Source organism: Myotis myotis, unplaced genomic scaffold (assembly GCF_014108235.1).
Source record: "Myotis myotis isolate mMyoMyo1 unplaced genomic scaffold, mMyoMyo1.p scaffold_m19_p_7, whole genome shotgun sequence".
Lineage (NCBI taxonomy): Eukaryota > Metazoa > Chordata > Mammalia > Chiroptera > Vespertilionidae > Myotis > Myotis myotis.
In genome coordinates this window covers 44,852,272-44,871,606 of record NW_023416379.1, presented here as the reverse complement: position 1 = coordinate 44,871,606, position 19,335 = coordinate 44,852,272, and the positions used below count along the sequence as shown (strand labels likewise).

General features: G+C 46.6%; 1 protein-coding gene and 1 non-coding gene across 2 annotated transcripts; one reads left to right on the top strand and one right to left on the bottom strand.

Moving 5' to 3' along the window:
- The first annotated feature begins 679 nt into the window (after positions 1-679).
- PRDM13 (PR/SET domain 13) lies at positions 680-8,180 on the top strand. Its single transcript, XM_036317368.1, has 4 exons — positions 680-823; positions 2,338-2,469; positions 2,739-2,859; positions 6,454-8,180. Exons 1-4 carry the CDS (start codon positions 680-682, stop codon positions 8,178-8,180), a joined length of 2,124 nt encoding a protein of 707 aa, XP_036173261.1.
- A 2,308-nt stretch (positions 8,181-10,488) lies between these two features.
- On the bottom strand, positions 10,489-10,595 carry LOC118660826. Its single transcript, XR_004969034.1, has one exon. It is a non-coding gene; the product is annotated as a U6 spliceosomal RNA (small nuclear RNA).
- Between the last annotated feature and the right edge of the window lie 8,740 nt (positions 10,596-19,335).

Genomic DNA, 19,335 nt, shown 5'->3' with positions numbered 1-19,335 from the left:
CCAGAAATCAATAGAAGTTAACAAGTCCTCCAAACAGTCCCCATCTCTTTGTTTAATCTCCTTTACAATAAAGCCAAGGGGAGAGAATTAAGAATCTTTGAAGTAGACCAAGGCTCAAAGGAATCAGCCAAGTAGACTTAAAGTAGTCACTGATTTCCCAAAACTGGTTTGTCGGCGAACAATAAAAGGAAGCAAAATTTATGGAGAAATTATACAGTGGATTTGTCACTTAAAATATCGTAACTGTCTCGCGGACAATACCCCATGCTGAGGATTAATGGTCCCGCCGGACCTTTGATTCACCAGCGCCTTTTCTTCGCCCTTGACAAATTGGATTTTTAGGAATGGGAAGGTCGCCTGGACCATTGTGCGCCAGCCATTCAGAGGGCTCGATTATGCAGGAGGCTGAGGGAACCACTCCATGTGACCCTCTCGGGTGGGACTCTGCAGCTGCTCCGCCGCGCAACTCTCTCACCAAACTCCGCGCCCTTGCGCCGGCGGTGCCAAAAGGCGCCCGCCCAGATTGAAAAGGCGCGGCGCGGGCCCCGCAGCGTCACTGCGGGGGCGGAGGACGCACGTCGGGGCGCTGCTCCCCGGCTCGCGCGCCACTCGGGCTCTGTCACTCGAGCCCCGAGGAGGACCCGGAGCGCCCGAGCGCCTGCCGGGCGCGGCGGCAGCGATGCACGGAGCGGCCCGCGCGCCGGCCACCAGCGTGAGCGCTGATTGCTGCATCCCGGCCGGCCTGCGCCTGGGGCCGGTGCCGGGAACTTTCAAGCTGGGCAAGTACCTGTCAGACCGCAGGGAACCCGGGCCCAAGAAAAAGGTATTAGCCATTCTGACCTTGGACCATTGTCCTTCGCAGCCCTGTTCTCTGGCCTCGGAAACGGGAAGATGAGAAAGGGGTGATTGAGTTGTTCGTTACCTGCCAACGGTGCCAGGTGGAAGGGGACTCAGATCGTTGCCCGAAAGTCGCATTAACTGAGCGCTGATCGGGGGCCGGGCTGCGGGAAGGGGACGTGGCGCAGAGGAGCCAGCCCCGGGTGGGGGGCCAGGGGCTTTTTGCGTGCCGGGGCCACTCGGAACCCGTGGTTCCCCGCAGCTCTGCGGGCTCAGCAGGGGCGCAGATGTCCCGGCCTCTTTCCGCAGATGCTCCACCCCCCGCCCCCCCCCCAGCCAACTTAGGGCGTTGAGGACTTTTATTACCTCTTTTCTTCAATGTGCTTATTTGAGGCTTACATTTACCTTAGCATAATCTAATCTCACTTCCGAAATAAATGATCCTTAGGAAACTCTCAGCTCCTAGAACCCCCCACATTTCTCTCCCCGCGGATGTCTGCTGTGGGCTTGGGGTAAATGGATGGAGGGCTAGCTTTGACGCGGGCTCTGAGCGCCCACCGCGCGGGGCGCCGGGTTCGGGCGCCTGCAGCTGGGCTCTGAGAGCCCAGGGTCACAACTGGGAGGCGCCAAGGCGAACCCGCCAGCTTTCACTCCCCAGTCAACATCGCAAAAGCTGACCAGAGAGGGGTTTTCAAGGCCCCTGCCCGCTCTCAGGCGTCCCAGCCAGCGCAGATCTGAGAACAGCCGCCTGGAAGGGAAGGTGGTGGTGGTGGTGGTGGTGGTGGTGGTGGTGTGTGTGTGTGTGTGTGTGTGCTGTGTGTGCTGTGTGGGGGTGGGGTGGGGTGGGGTAGGACCCTAGCTTTGCTTGCCGCTGCCTGGAGCTTCCTTGTAAGACATTTCTCAGGTGCTCAGCCAGCAGGACGCGCATCTGGCTGCGCACCCGTCATCCTCTCCTCCCCGGTCTGAAGCCGGGTTTGCCGCGCACGACTCCTTTAACTGCGCTGTTATTGCTTTTCAGTGGTTAGCCTCTCTGTTCAAACGTTTTCGCTGCTTGGGTCGCCGGCACCTCCGTGCAGTGCAGGGAGAATGGGGGCGGGCTGGATTGGGAGGGGCTGGGGGACACTCTGGGTTCTGGCACTGACTTTCAAACATCACTACCTGGTAATTGGGCTGCTCTCAGAACCGCGAGAGGGAAAGCTAGAGGGAGGTGGGGGTGTCTTGGTACGGGATGCGCCCAGGCGCTCAGGAGAGGATGCTCTCACCCCTAGTGTTGGCAAGGTGGGGCGAGAGGGGGACTGCTATAGGAGACAGCCTCCCCTCTACTTTCGCTCCCACGCACAGGTCCTAGGTAATTACCCTCCTCCCAGCAGCCCACAACGATCTGGCCAAAGCGAACACAACCATCTTCCCGAATCGGGTGGGTGGGTGGAGGATGAACTCTCCATCTGGGCTGTGGGCCTGGCTGTGGCGCGGGAAGAACGACCACTGCTTGTGTTGCAGGTGCGCATGGTGAGAGGGGAGCTGGTGGACGAATCGGGGGGCTCCCCTCTGGAGTGGATAGGGTTAATCCGGGCAGCCAGGAACCCCCAGGAACAGACTCTGGAAGCTATTGCAGACTTACCCGGAGGACAGGTACTGCGGGCTTCCCACTGCCAATTCTATCCACCTGACTGCCATCAATCTTAAGAGCAAAGCGCTTTAGCTCCCACTCTTTGAAACGCCCCAGGTAGATACTGTTATTTTCCCCGGTTGAAGAATGAGGGAAGTGCGATTCAGAGAGGTCCAGTCGTTTTTCCAAGGCCACACAGCATCTGAGCCAGGATTCGAACCTGTCCTGCCAGTTGTTTTTTGACCAATTACCTAGCAAATGACAGCAAGCTGTCCTGTTCCTTGCATCCCAGATCTTCTACCGAGCGTTGAGAGATGTCCAGCCAGGGGAGGAGCTGACCGTGTGGTATTCCAACTCTTTGGCTCAGTGGTTTGACATCCCCACAATTGCAACTCCGACACACGACGAGAAAGGTATGCCTCTGAGAGGGACTTCAGGACAGATCGAGTGGGCGAGAGCCCAGCTCTCCCGGGTGTTTGGGAACCCTCCCCTCACTTGAAAAGCCTTTCTCTCGCTCTGTGTAAAACATGAACTTCATGGGGATCATCCTTCCCTATTGCATATCCAAATAGACAACTATTTACTCAATTAAGAATCAGTAGCCCCAGTTGGTTCAGCTCAGTGGATAGATTGTCCACCCTCAGACTGTAGGGTCCCGGGTTTGATTCTGACCAAGAGCACAGGTACCTGGGTTGCAGGCTCAGTCCCTGGCCCCAGTTGGGCGCATGCAGAAGGCAACCAATCCATGTGTCTCTCACATCGATGTTTCTCTCTCTATCTCTCCACCTTCCTTCCACTCTCTCTAAAAATCAATGGAAACATATCCTCGGGTAAGGGTTAAACAAACAAACAAACAAACAAACAAACAAACAAACAATAATCAATAAAGAAGCTGTAACATATTATTAGGGTGATCACATCATGAGCTCCAGAAAGCACAACAAACCTGAAATGCTTTTAGAAGGTGGAAGGCATCTCTTCTCCACTGGTTTGAAGGAGAGTAATGTACTTCTACAGCATTTTAGAAGCATTACGGTACTTAGGGCTGGTCAGTTGGCAGGTACTGAGGCCCTTCCATTTAAATGGTATTTATGCACTTTCCTCTCCCTACTTAAGTCGAATTTGGGATGTATCCCAGTTTCTTCTAAGATTTATTTGATCCCTTCCAAAGCCAAGAGTGGATTTATGCAAATTAAGGTGCAGTAACTAAAGAGAAAAACATTTCAAAACTTCCCCCAAACACTGAAGAGCACTTCCTGTGGAAAAAGCTGGGAGGTGCTAAAGTAGTTAAGATCCAGAAACTCCCTTTTAATGTTTCCATGACTTTTTTTCTTGCTAATTGTTTATCTGTAATTTCCCCTAAAGACACAGTTAATACTTAAAGTCAATGTAATAAATGCTGTGAAATATTTTAGCATGCTTTTCTCCTGAATTGTCTTCTCAATCTTGGATCTTTACAAATAGGGTTAAAAAAGTGAATCTGAATGTGGGAATTAAGAAACACTTCATGAACAAGGCAGAATAAGTTTATCCAAACAATGAATTGCTTCACTTCAGAGTATCTCTGTCTTCTGTAAATTAATTCTATTGATTTTTTTGGTGGGTAAATTTGTATGTACAGTATTCATAAAAATTATTCTCAAGCAGTTTGTTACTTGCATCACATTATATTAAATTATCTTGTCAACTTCTTCCTGTAAAAGAGAAACATGACCAAAGTCCTATAGTGGAGAGCTTAAAAATCTGTAACTACAGAACAATTCTGAGGGCTACTGGCCTTTAGGGGCCATGTATTTCTGCACAGAACACCCTTCCTCAGGCACCCTCAAATAGTATAAATGCAACTTGTTTGAGTGTTGGCCCCCGTGCTTTCATTTCAGCCAATAAAGCTTATAAATGTCATATAGTAACAGATGTCAAAACAGATACCATTTTCCTTTGGGGAAATGTATGGGTTATATTGAATCCCGACTTCCCACCTTTGAGATGCTTGAAGTCTTGACAACCTTAGGGTTCCATGAAGGAGAGCAGGTGAGGTCACTTATGAGTACGTTTGATACTTTTGGCATAGGTTGGATTTCAGAGTCCAGAGAACATATCAGTTGGTTAGGATCAACTGAAAAAGAAATATATTGAAACTGAAAACATACATTTGCTTATGTCTTAAAAAGAGGAAAACATAAGTAGGGATGGCTGATATTCTTCCATTATTCACTAATTCTGGTGAATTTCAATTCCACAGTAAGATTAAAGAAAACTGACCCTTTGTTTTAGGAACAAAGCTTACTTGGCTTTGCATTGAGCTGAGTCATTCTGGGCAGCTTCTGAAAACTCCTTTAAAAAGTGGTGAGGAGCCCTAACTGGTTTGGCTAAGTGGGTAGAGCATCAGCCTGTGGACTGAAAGGTCCCAGGTTCAATTCTGGTCAAGGGCATATACCTTGGTTGCGAGCATATCCCCAGTAGGAGGTGTGCATACCCAGTAGGAGGTGTGCAGGAGGCAGCTGATGGAAGTTTCTAACTCTCTATCTCTCTCCCTTCCTCTCTGTAAGAAATCAATAAAATACATATTTTTTTTTAAAAAAGTGGTGAGGAAAGGGAGGTCCTGAATTTAAGAGAAGGGAGTTACTTAAAAGATTAAATCAACATACCTACCAAGAGAACCCAGGTCTCTTCTCTCTCTCCTTCAAGATTTATTTTACATGGTTGTTCAAAATACACGAAGGGATGAAGATCTGCAAATTTTTCCCATTGTTGTTTTGTAGAAAGTTGCGCTTCTAACTGCATGGAGGGAAAATTTAGCTCTTCTATTAAATTTAATGAGACTGACATTTACTTTGTATACTTCCTTGTGGTTCAACTAACTTCCTTTTCACATCAATCCTTCCCTTCAGTATTATCAATAAATGTTATTACCAATAACATTTAAAAATACACCGAATTGCAGATCACTGCTCTCTATACAGATGTAACATGACCTTTTTGAGTGAATATTAGCTTCCACCCCATTCTGGGGTCAGAATCTGTTTCATACACGTATCTCTTGATTGTGTTCACAGGCCCTGAGATAAAATAAAAAATATCGAATGTTCATAATATTAAACACACAAAAAACATTTAACAAGGAAACATGTACACAGATCCTAGTAGACAATTGTGCACTTACTAAAAGACTTTACTAGGCTTGGATTTGTGCAGCTATCTAGGAATTAATTAATTAAAAAACTGACAACATAATGCAACATTATCCTTCAGTTTTTTAGAACATCAGGACATGGGACTTTTTCTTTTCTCCCATCAAATTAAGTGGGGTTAAAGAGGAAATAAAGATACAAATAATTTAGAAGAATTGTGACTCATAGTCCCTATGTGGTCCTTCAGTTGGTCACGCTCCAGGAAAACCTCAGGCAAAGTGTTTAAGGCTGGGAGGGGGTGGAAAGGGTGGGCAGTGGACATAAAAGACATTGTTCTATGAAAAGGGATGATTACATATGGCCCATACATACAGGATATTGTCTCGCCTGGTAATGAGGCGCTCACGACCATTAGATTGTCCTTTGTTTAGTTTATCCAAACTCCTTGACATACGCCACCTATTCTGCAAACGCCAACAGATGGGCCCAGGCACAGCACAGCCTCAACACTTGATTTAAAGCAACAGCTGCTCTCTGCTCTGTCTCTTTCCTGGCCTGTCTGCCTGAGCTCTGCTCTCCCAGCGAAGATTTGCTCCGATGGCCCGGAGAAAGCCTTCGTTGGAAACGCCCAGATCAGCTCTCTTGGCCTCTCAGTAGTTTCAGAGGATGACGATGATGACAAAGTTGGCCATTTAGGGTTTCTCGGGGACCTTGCTATAGTGGGGCTACCGAGCTTAATTTTCCCCGGGGACCCAAGAATACTGCTTCCCCCCCATACCGCTGGTCAAAACCTGGGCTTTGCTTTGGGTGCGCTGGCGCTTTCTATCTTGCTTGTTCGCCTCTCACAGGGTCGCTTTTCTCCTCTTTCTCGCCCAGGGGAGGAGCGCTACATTTGCTGGTATTGCTGGAGGACGTTCAGGTACCCCAACAGCCTTAAGGCGCACCTACGTTTCCACTGTGTGCTCAGTAGCAGCGCAGGCCGCGCCTACCTGCACCAGGAGCACGCGCCTCGCCAAGGCGCTGCCCCGGCCGCAGATGGCCTTTGCCTTCCTCCGAAACACCCAGTGCCCGACTTCGTCGGGGCCGCCATGGCGGGCACTCTGCGGCCCCATCCGCAGGCACCACCGCCTATCCAGGCCTGCGGAGCGAGGGAGAGCATCAAGCGCGAGGCCACTTCTGCGCTCTCGGTCACCTCCCCGACACCCGCCAAGTGGGGGCTGTCTAAAAAGAGCAAGGAGCAGCCGGACCGCGCCCTGGACACGAGCGGGCCCCCCCGGGGACAAGGCCACTTCCTGGGCATCATGGGAGGCTCTCCAGCGGGGGGCGGCGGCCTGGCCTTCTACCCTGGCGTGCGCTCGGCTTTCAGGCCGGCCACTTTGGCCAGGACCACCGCGACCGCTCTTGGCGACGCCTACCGGGAGGAGGGCGGTGGCAAATCCGGTGCTGGTTTGCTGGGAGGGGGGCGGGCGGGAGGGCGTCCCGGAAGCCGGGAGAACCCGGCGGCGGGAGGTTTGGGCCATCACCATCACCACCACGCTCATCACCACCACCACCCGAAGTGCCTGCTCGCGGGGGACCCGCCGCTGCCGCCCCCGCCCGGTTTGCCCTGTTCCGAGGCCCTGCGCATCCCTCTGCTCCCCGGGCCCCGGGAAGAGGCGTCTGCCTTCAAGCACGTGGAGCGCGCCCTGCCCGCCGCCGCCGCGCTGCCAGGAGCAAGATGCGCGCAGCTGCCCCCAGCGACGGGCGTGCACCTCGAGCGCTGCGCGCTGCCGGCCCTGGGCGCGAGCGGGCTCAAAGCCTACCCCGGGAGCGAGTGCAGCCACCTGCCCGCCGTCATGCCCGCCTTCACGGTCTACAACGGGGAGCTACTGTATGGCTCACCGGCCGCTGCGGCTTATTACCCGCTCAAACTGCACTTCGGGGGGCTGCTCAAGTATCCGGAGTCCATCTCCTACTTCAGCGGGCCCGCAGCGGCGGCGGCGGCGGCGGCCACCCTAAGCCCCGCCGAGCTGGGCTCCCTGGCCAGCATCGACCGGGAGATTGCCATGCACACGCACCAGCTCTCCGAGATGGCGGCTGGGAAAGGCCGCGGCCGCCTGGACGTAGGCACACTGCCACCAGCCGTCGTGGCGTCGGGTGGCGCGGGGGGTGGCGGCGGCGGGGGAGGCGGCGCGGGCAAGCCCAAGACAGGCCACCTGTGCCTCTACTGCGGCAAGTTGTACTCGCGCAAGTACGGGCTCAAGATCCACATGCGGACGCACACCGGCTACAAGCCGCTCAAGTGCAAAGTGTGCCTGCGGCCCTTTGGCGACCCCAGCAATCTCAACAAGCACATCCGGCTGCACGCCGAAGGCAACACGCCCTACCGCTGCGAGTTCTGCGGCAAGGTGCTGGTGCGCCGCCGGGACCTGGAGCGCCACGTCAAGTCCCGCCACCCCAGCCAGAACCTGCTCGCCAAGGCGGGCGACGGGCCGGGCGCGGAGCCGGACTACCCCCTGGACCTGGGGGAGTCCAAGAGCGACAACGACAGCGACGTGGACGTCTGCTTCGCGGACGACCAGAGCGACCCTGAGGCTGGGGGTGGCGGTGAGCGCGTCTCCTAACCAGTCTCCCGGGAAAAGTGTGTGTTTGGATCGTGGACAGAGAGAAGTGGGGGTTCTATTTTGGGGGGAGAACTCCTGGTGGTGAGAAGCAGGACCTGGCTGATAAAGTCGTTTTTTTTTTTTCAAAGGTTTGAGGTGGCTTAAAGAAACCTGGCTACATGGGCAGCCTTCGGGGCTGGGTGCCCGCGCGCTCCAGGCCTCTGGACTCTGCCCAGGCCAATTGCTCTGGAGGTTCAGGATCACATTAAAGTGAAAGTCACTGCACCCGTGAGGGCGCTGACTTTAACTGCCACGTACTTTAAAATTGTTTTTTCCCCTGTGCCCTTTGAAACAATGTTTTGTGTGTGTGTTAGCATTTCACTGCATAGGCAGAAGAGTAGTAACAATGGGTAGATGTGGCATCTATACACTTGTTTCCATTTCATCTGTTCTGTCAAACACTTCTTGGAGCATTGAATATATATTGGTAGCAGGGGTACAAATTGGTAAAGTTGCAATTATTTATAAGAGAATAATGACAAATGTAAAATATCTAAAGCATGCATTTAAGAGCATGCAATGTATAATTTTAAAGAAAATCTCCTATTTGATAGAGTACAAATGTGATGTGTGTTGTTTTGTAATGAATGATGTACGGTGGACTCAGTATTTCGTCTTGGTTCAAGTTTGTGCAATCTTTAATAAAAATAAAGATACAAATGAGAGTTGTTCACATAATGATTTCAGCAGATTCTTTAAAGAAATAGTTTAGGTTGCAGACAATTTTCAAGGAGATGCCATAATTAAACAAATCGAACAACACTTGAATACTTTGATTATTCATAGAATAAATGTTAAGTAGTGTTGCAATAGGGAAATATATCATTTTCAATATGTACATTTCACAGGCTCCCAGATAGCAAGTAGGAAAATTGTTTTCTGAAACCATTTTTAATCATGTTAAACATCTTTATGTTTATGGGAAGAAGCTAATGACCTTCAAGAAACACACACATTTCTTGTCAAAAAGAATTATGAAACTGTAGAATCATTATTTTTTGTTATGTACCATTTTGACAGAACTTTCATCGGGAAGCAAAACAAAACAAAACAAACAAAAGGAAACTTGCTTTTATGATTCACACACTTTAATAGTCATACAACAAATACTAATGGAGGAGGATCTATTTTTATTGGAGGCGCTAATCTATTTGCTCTATGTAGGTTTCTTTCCCCCCATGTACTCCTTCCAATAATCTCATGCTGTGGTAAAGGTTCTATTTTACAGAAGCAAAAATATACTCTTCCAGGTCCCTGGGAGGCCCATAGTTAGAATAGCAAAGTTAGAAGCAGTGACTTTCTCTAAGGACATAAAAATCAATGCTAGCTAATGGAAGGCTATCCATTATATAATTCTGTGAGTTAAAATTGGAAAGTACTCTTTCCTCTTTCTCCCCCCTCCCACCTCCTCTTCACACACTGGGGGAGGATTGCTCTGCAGTTGTATAGGAAGTGTAGGATTTGCCATTCCCTCAGCTAAGGACAGGATGTAGACTAAGAGCCCAGTCTGCAGTGCTCTTCCCAGAGGATGGTGGGAAGATTCTAATAAGTCATGAGAGGTTCTGAATATGCTCCCTGATGATTTAAGTCATTTAAAATTGCCCTGTATTTTTGGAATCTAGAGTAGGGCAGCAGTCTTCACCCTACTATCTCTCAGTTGGGAACATGGGCTCAGTCATTGGGTGGCTGACAGGGACTTCTTCTGACTCATCACAGCAGGAGGCATGGATTGGGAGGAGGGCATCTGACTTGGTGGTGAGAAAACTTTTGCTGGAAATTAGTGTGTGTGTGTGTGTGTGTGAGTGTGTGTGCGTGTGCGCGTGCACAGGCACACGCACGTGTCAGCTGACCAGAAAATATTTTCCTTTGTAAAAGGAAGCCTAAAGAGAAACAAAAATATGTGGATTAGCAGGTACATATGGTGACAATAATATGGCATTTATTGAGGACCTATTTTGTTCCAGATCCTTACGCTGTTTGCAGTTCTTTCTTCTCCACAGATGATTATTGTGGGCTTGTCCCTCCACTTTCAGTGATGGCCCTGCCACACAGAGCGAGGTGAACCCCAGCATCTGTCTGTTCAGCCTGGGTTCCAGGGACCAGGGCTTCTCACCACATGCTTAGTATCATGATCCTGCCCTTTGAAGCCATCATTACTTACAACCAAATCTTCCAGTATAGAGAAATATTGGAAAACTTTTCTGAAGTCAGATCGTGTTAGTCATCAGGGAAAGTGGGAAAGGCTGCCCAGATTTGAAACATAGGAACATTTTTTTTTTTATGCTTCACGAGTTTGTGTGTCATCCTTGTGTAGAGGGCATGCTAATCTTCTCTGTACCATCCCAATTTTAGTATATGTGCTGCTGAAGTGAGCACAGGGAAAGTTTTTTTAAAAATATATTTTTATTAATTTTTTACAGAGAGGAAGGTAGAGGGATAGAGAGTTAGAAACATTGATGAGAGAGAAACATCGATCAGCTGCCTCCTGCACACCTCCCACTGGAGATGTGCCCGCAAACAAGGTACATGCCCTTGACTGGAATTGAACCTGGGACCTTTCGGTCCGCAGGCCAACGCTCTATCCACTGAGCCAAACCAGTCAGGGCGAGGAAAAGTTTTTATCAGCTATGAAAATCATGTTTTCTTTCCCACTTCCTAGCTTAGTACTAAGTCCTATAACTCTTGTTGTGTGGAAATAGACTTTAAAGAAAGACATTAAAACTAAATGTATTTAGTGAAAGGAAAGGAAATACATTTAGAATGATCAAGATTTAATAAAACAAACAAACACCCTATAGCCTTCTGTTTTCCCCTTTATAAATTGAAACTTGTATGTTATAAAACATTAAAATTGAACATAGATTTAAAAGACTCTTAATCACAAGTCATTCGTAATTCTCCATCAGTTGTGTCAGATAACCTGTAGGTCCACAGATGCACAACCTCATACATAATTAATGCAATTATTTATTCCAATTGCAAAAGTCAAACCAGAGATATAAAATCAATAACAATATTACTTATTTCAAATGGTTCAGTTGAATTAGTGTTTTCAGTTCATTTCTGTCAATCTCCTATCTCTTTTTCTCCACTCCCACCCCCAACCCTCAACCCTTCTCATCCTGGTGACCACAAGTAACTTTGAGGGTTTATGCTAAAGCCACTAGAAATTTCTGAGATTTTAACAGAATTTTGTACCAAAAGATTTTTTAAAAAGGGATTCATGCCTTTTAGAAGTGAAAGACTGTAGATTGTTTGGGCCTGGTTAATTTGGATATTAAAATAAATCAAGATAGAGGTGAGTTATAGGCTTGCCTCCACCACTTTCTCACTTGACTTCTTGGGCCACTCTCTCTATTGCTTCAATTGTCGCATCTGTAAAACAGGTGAAAATAAACAACAGGGTAGTTGTGAAGAGTAAAATGAGTTAATGCAGGTAAACTGCTTAGAATCAAGCCTGACACATATTAAGCTCTCAAACAATGCAGGGAGCGTAGACATCAGAGAGAGGAGAAGGGAGAGAGGGAAAGAAGAGAAGAGGAGAGAACGGGAGAGTAGAGATTGAAAGAGACACAAAGAAATGAAGGTTATAAAATGAAGAGCGGGAGGAGGTGGAGAAACGGAGGGAAGAGCAATGGCGGGAAGAGAAGTGAGTTTGTGCAGAGAGGCTGTGTGTGGAGGGGGAGGGCTCTCTGGCTCCCTTCCTCCCCCTTCAAACCACTCAGAGCTCGCAGTAAACTTAACACCCGGTAGTTCCAGCTTCTCCTTTCAACATTCAAACCAGCTTTTTTTTTTTTTTTTTTTTTTTAAACTATAAACCATTATAATCTTATGGGCCCCGGAGCTATACTCCGAATGCTAGCCGCCCCAAGGGTAGCTCAGTTGGTGAGAAAGTTGTCCCATACTCCACGGTTGTGGTTTGGATCCCACGTCAGGGCACGTGCGAGAAACAAGCAATGAATGCATAAATAAGTGGGACAACAGATTTCTCCTCTCTCTCTCTCATCAATAAGTAATAAAGTAAAACAACCCTAGCAACTCTGTGATTTCATTTTGAGGACATCAAGGAACATGATAAAGGTTGCCTCCCGTTTATATAAACATTAGCATCTTTTTGCAAGGACACTCCTCTCCCCCTTAGCCCATTTCCAGTCCCGGATAAACTCACATCCATTACAGTAAGTAAATTTCAGACTTTTGCTAAAGAGAAACTTTTCAGGCCCCTTAACAGGCTACCTTTCTATTTTGACCCCAGACACGGATTCAGTTGGTTCACAGCGATTAAGTGAACCGGAAGAAGAATGCCTTTCAGCGGTTTTCACTTATGTTTGAAATGCTCCGCGGCGCGGTGGGTGAAGAGTTTCAAAAGAAAAACGCGGCGGAGGTGAGCGCCCGTCCTTCTCTCCCGAGCCCAGCGGAGAGCGGAGCGTGCGGCCGGGGCTGCAGCTCCTCCGGCTTCTCCTCCGGGGAGAGCTTGTTGATGCCGTCGCTTGTCTGGACTCCAAGGCAAGGAGGCGAGCGGCGCGGGGCTCCAGGTTAGACCTGCAGCTCGGGAGCTTTGGGGGTGCGGGCGCTGGGTCCCAGAGCTGCCAGGGCGGTGCCTGGCGGCGCCTCTTCAGTCCGAGAGATCTCATTGGCTCATCTTTGGGAGCCAGGGTTGCTCTTGAGGGCGGGCTGGCCCGTGCCAAGGTCTGGGCTGGCGCTGCCCCGTGGGAACCCCTAGCCCAGTGGCGGTGTCGCCTTTGGGCTCCTGCTACGGTGTCAACCAGTCCTGTAGGGCCCTCCCGGGTCACCGCTTGGCTCTCCCTCGGAACAGGGGTTTTGGGGGGCTGGGTTGGGGCAGAGATTTGGGAGCCCCCCATGTTTAAGTGTACAGTCCGGAGCCCTGGAGAGGAGGGAGACCAGGGCACCGCCTCCCCCCTCGCCCCCCCGCCCCCCCCCGTCCCCCACCCCCCACCCCGCGCCCAGCTAGTCCTTGTTTAAGGGCCCTTGCCCTTAGCTGGCGGGAGCGGCGGCACCAGTCAGCGTGCCCTGGCCATCTGCTGCTCCCCCAAAGGGAAGGGGGCAGAGGCGCTGGCGCCATTGGGAAGTCAGACTTGACCCTTGGCCACCCAGGTGTGTGTTGTGAAGGGGCGCACTCACCAGAGGCAGGGCCCGCCGTGTTTAGTTCCAGAAGGAGCGTGGCGCTCGCTCTGGGCTGGGGGACCTTCCTACAAAAGATGAAAGGAGCGCTTCTGTCACCCGCGATTGTAGTTTAATTCAAATGAGGTGTAACTGGTTGTAGACAGACAACTTGTTAATGCCTTTGGCTGGCAAGCCATCCGAGCAGAGGTCCCTTCAAAAGGGGCCGAGAGTGGGTGGACTGCATATATGCCTGTGAACACTTTGAAGACACTGATTTTATTTCAAAGTACAATTTGTTTTAATTGTTTAAATTTTAGCTTTTTATGCAAGTAGGTAAAAACTAAAGCGAAAGTTATCAAAGAATATAAAAGTGATAGCATAAAGACAGATTTTTGGTATTCACAAACAGATTAAGAGGGCCATTTTTATGGAGAATGAGGAACTTTTATTAAAAATATATTGGAGCCCTAGCCGGTTTGTCTCAGTGGATAGAGTGTTGGCCTGCAGAGTGTAGGGTCCCAGCTTCGAACCTGGTGAAGGGCAGGTACCTCGGTTGCAGGCTTGATCCCCAGCCCGTGTGGGCTCTCTCACTTTGATGTTTCTCTCTCTCTCTCTGTCTGTCTCTTCCCCCCTCCCTTCCACTATCTCTAAAAAATCAATGGAAAAATATCCTCAGGTGATGATTAACAACAACAAAATGTTAGATATCCAAATATCATGAGTATTCTCTACTTTTTTTCTACGTACATATGTTTTGCATAATTCAGTATTGTAGGAAATGGCTGCAAAAACACATTTCCCATCCTTTTCTTTTTTTAAAAAAAACTCTTTTTAAAATTTTTATTGATTTCAGAGAGGAAGGGAGAGGGAGAGAGATAGAAACATCAATGGTGAGAGAATCATCAATCGGCTGCCTCCTGCACGCCCCCTACTGGAGATCGAGCCAGAAACCTGGGCCTGTGCCCTTGACCAGAATAGAACCAGGGACCCTTCAGTTCACAGGTTAACACTCTATCCACTGAGCCAAACCAGCCAGGGCAACACATTTTCTATTCTTAATGTTGGCAGTACAGTAATGTTCCTAAAAGTTACTTTAAGTGGAGAGCTATTTAAATTCCAGCATTCCATGGCAAGTTACATTTGAATGGCAGACACTCAATTCCAGTGATTTGTGTAGAAAGCCTCAAGTGGAAATGTCTTATGTGACAGATGCAGTGAAGTCTTACAGTGAAGACAGATGCAATAGCAGATGGCTTTACATAAGAACATACTGAAGGTCAAAGATAGTTTGTAATCCTTTAAAAAAAAATCCCTGCCGAAACCGGTTTGGCTCAGTGGATAGAGCGTCGATCTGCGGACTGAAAGGTCCCAGGTTCGATTCCGGTCAAGGGCATGTACCTGGGTTGCGGGCACATCCCCAGTGGGAGATGTGCAGGAGGCAGCTGATCGATGTTTCTCTCCCATCGATGTTTCTAACTCTCTATCTCTCTCTCCCTTCCTCTCTGTAAAAAATCAATAAAATATATATAAAAAAAATAAAAATAAAATAAACAAAAAATCCCTGACAACAGGCAGAAAGATGAGCTTTCATACTTGACACTGAGCAGTTGATTCCTGAATTATCACCTTAAGGTAAATGGAGACATGACCAGGTCAGGCTTAAGCTCACTTGAGTGCATTGGACCCTAGCAGAACACATCTATGCACAACAAAATGCTTTCAGGTATGCTACAAGTCAATTCAATGAGAAACGAGTCAATGGAGGATGTCACATTTTATAAGCTTACTTGTGCTATTCAGAAAGCTGAAGAAAGAAATGCCTTAGCAACCAAGAAGATGTAGAGAAAATACATTAAGTCACACATGCGCGCGCACACACATACACACACACGCTTTTTAAATTATTTAAAGCTAACATGCTGAAATGTGGTCTCAGAGCACTGTCTTTGCCAGTTACAGGTGTTTGTACATATACTGTGCCCTATGTTGTTTCCAAAATCAATTAGTTTATTATTGTCTTGAATTGGTAGTTTGGGACTTCATGATATTCATATTGGCCACTATTCTCCCCATAAAGAGAAAAATTAGCTTTGCTTTGAGGTTTCCTTGACAGCACTCATTTCATTAAATCTCCATTATCTATTTAATCTTGATAACAACCTATTTTACAGGGAAGGAAATAAGGTTTACATTGCACAGCTAGCTAGAAATATTCCCAAGATTTATTCCTAGGTCTGTCGACTCTACAGTCTCACTCTCAAAATGTTGCTATATGTTCTCTTTAAAACACTGTCATCTGATATAGGAAGTGTTTAGAAATTCAGTTTGCATTCTTTACAGCTAGATCCAGTTTTAAAGGACAAAGATGAGTTGAGCTGAAAAATCCATGGATTCTGAGACTTTTTCAGCTGAATCAGCGGTAGAGTTCATTTTGGCTTATTATGTACTTGAAATTATTGGAATTCTGGTAACTTCCTATAAGGCTGAGTTCAGGTCAGTGTAGCCTGGCTTGCTCTTATTAAACACAAAGATATATATATATATATATATATATCTAGAATGACCCACCTGTGGTCCTAACAATCCTAGAAAGGAAGGTATGACAGTTGGATTCTGTTGCCAGAGAATCACCCAATTGCCAAAGTAGGACCTAAAGCATTTCCCAGTTTCCTAGCCTTCTTTGGGACTGATCACCTGTGGTATAGTTCAGTTAATTTTCAAACTTTCCCCCCTCATGCAGCAGACTGGATTCCTGGGAGTCTGGGCCAGTCAAGGTACAGGAGTGGTGCTGGGTTGGCCTAAAGTTGCTCTGCTGATGGTAGAGCTGAGGGTGATCAGGAAGAGAGAAATAAAGGGGCAAAATCAAAACCGAATGCCAGGCACACTATCATGTGGAAGGAGCCAGGTTGTGGCAGAATCCCAGTCCTTGCCAGGCAGCAGAATGAAACCAAACTAGAATAAGAAGGTTGAGATAGAATGAAAGGGGGTGAAGAAGGAGTGAGATCTTGAGCAGCTAGAACCTGGAATTTAAAAAATAAAGTTAATTTTTTAAAATAGGTAACATGCTCACCTGTTAAAAGATAACTGTAGCCGAAACCGGTTTGGCTCAGTGGATAGAGCGTCAGCCTGCGGACTGAAAGGTCCCAGGTTCGATTCCGGTCAAGGGCATGTACCTGGGTTGCGGGCACATCCCCAGTGGGAGATGTGCAGGAGGCAGCTGATCGATGTTTCTTGCTCATTGATGTTTCTAACTCTCTATCTCTCTTCCTTCCTCTCTGTAAAAAATCAATAAAATATATTAAAAAAAACAAACAAAAAAAACAAAGATAACTGTACAAATATATTTATATTTAGGAGTATTAACTCAATATCTCATTTCTATACACTCCTGTCCACCCAGAGGCAATGACCAGAAATAGCTTTGTTATGAAACTCCCTGTAATGAGTTCCTTCCAATACCTGTACCTAATTTGTATTCTTTTTCTTAAAGTGTTCCCCCCAAATCCTTTGAGTGTCAGAACCTACAATATCTGGATCTGTACTTTGCAACCACTTGTTTTAGTATCTTGTGTACTTACAGTGCTTCTTTTTGTCAGTATAAACACTCAAGAATAGATATATATAAAATTATCTATCCTGGTGGTCTTTCCAGACAGTCCAAAGGGAGCTTCCTTGTTTTTATTTTCATTTACTGCTGCATAGTATTCTATTATGTAGACATACATACACAGATTATTTAACCAATTTTTCTCTTGGTGGATATTTGGGTTGTTTTCTATAAAGAATGCTTCAACAAATAACTTGTGCTAAGTGATTTTGTAGGTGGGGTGCAGGTATTTTCAGGTGTCATTGCTCTGACAGTGGGGAGGTGGTGAGTGAAAACTCTGAGCTGGCCACAGGCGTGTCAGAACCAGACCAAACTCCAGTAGATTGACTGACTGCTCTTGCTCTCTGTGGTTGCAGATCTCAGAGTCACACCTTTAGCTCATGACCATATTCTGCAACAGGGAGACGAAAATGGAGCCTCCATCCCATTCTTTTTGTTCTTTTGGTAAACTGGCGAAGAATCCATGGGAGACCTCACCTGTAGAACTTTACTTCTCCATGGCAGGCAACATGGAAATCCGAATGTTAGCCTAACATGGAAAATGTGTGTTTGTGTGCAGAGGCATTTGAACTTTTAAAGACCTCTTCTATCAACATGAGCATCAAATTTTGATTTCCTTATGATGTGTATTATTTAAAAGTACCTTATCTAAACCCATTTTGGGATTATGATTCAGACGTGTAACTGGATGACTGGAGTGTGGGCCTGTGGTAAGTAGCAGGTACAGAGCATAACTTGCACCAGCTGTAAAATAGTGTTGAGCAGTCCAATAGGGAAACAAATGAATGCAAATGAGATGCACTTGGCCATGGAACAGAGATGAAAATGACATTCACTTGTAAATGAGTTTTCTGTGTTTGATGTAAATAGAATGGCATGTATTTTGTAGGGAGACCTCTGTGACCTTAGGATAGTTGTTGAATTCATTACATGGGGCTGCACGTGTTTCTGACATTTTGTCATTATTAGTGTATCTCATGATCTAACAATCTCTAGGTTTTTAATTTATTTAGAAGCATTTCCATGATTTTCTGGAAATGGTCTAAGAGTTAAGGTGAGCTGCTCATCATTGAGAGATTAAATGTCCTGGAATAAAACTTGAATTTGGCACCTTGTACTCAGATAAGGGCATGGCTAAGCAGATGGTGCTCAGGAGCAAGAGGAAGGAGATGAACTTCTCAGCTTTCTTTTTATTGTTAGACATGGTCCTAACCTAGAGATTTGCTCAAACATTAGACTTTGGTGATTGCTATGTAGGAAGTGTGACGCAGTGGTTAAGAGGGCTTTAGAGCTAGGCAGAGCTAAGTTTGCATCCTGGCTCTGCATCATCCTAGCTGTGGGAACTTGGCCAAATGGCTTAACCTCTATACACCTCAGTCTCCTCATCTGTGCAATGGGAACAACAACAGCATTATGTTTAAAGTCTTCTTGAGGGGGTTAGTTTAAGTAATCTTTACAAAGTGCTTAGCACAAGGCAAACATGCAAAGCATGTTGGCTAAATGTTTTTGAGAGATTGGAGAGTTGTGCAGGGACCATAAAAGGAGGGCCCCTGGAAGGTGTAAGCTGGCATCCATGGGCAGTTTGCAGGGCAAGAGGACTGTTTTTTTGGAAGCAGGGAGATCAGTTAGGAGGCAGTGCATTTCAGCATTTCCGCTGACAGATGATGAGGGACAGTGGTAATAGGGATGGAGAGGAGAGGATAGAGTTAAATATCTGTCAGGTAACTTTGACAGGATTTCATGAGTAGGAGTGTGAGAGAATGAGGAGTCAAGTGTATTAATGATAAGATAGTTACAAAGTGTTCAGTACTATCACACTGTGTCAGTGGGCTATTGGCAAATGCACTTTAGGTAATGGGGGGGGGGCAGGTTATATTTTGTTGATAAATATGGCCTAAAAAGGGGGGAAAAAGATGATGCATTTGAATACAGGATGTCTCCCAAAATGTATGCACACTTTAACAGCTGGTAGCTCAATTTTGAAAACGAAATGTATTTTAATAAACACTGTCTTTATAATTTCTCAAAGTGTGTGTATACATTTTTTGGGGATACCCTATATATAAATAACAAAAACATCTGTTGTACCCTTATAGAAACAAAACTCAGGTAAAATAAAACAAGGATAATTATATAACAGAAGGTAATAGCAATATATAAATAACTCATTAATATTTATGAGAAAGCTTTGTGATTTTAGTAACTAAATGGCAAATAAAAGGAATTAACCAAGTTGCTGGTAAACAAAGATGTGCAAACATGTTCCTTCTCATAGAAATCAAAGATATGCACATTAAGATATCCTTAAATATAAAAATTAGATAAAAATTTAAGAAAATGCTAGTAATGTTCTGAAATTAATATACTTGTGCTCAGAACTCATAT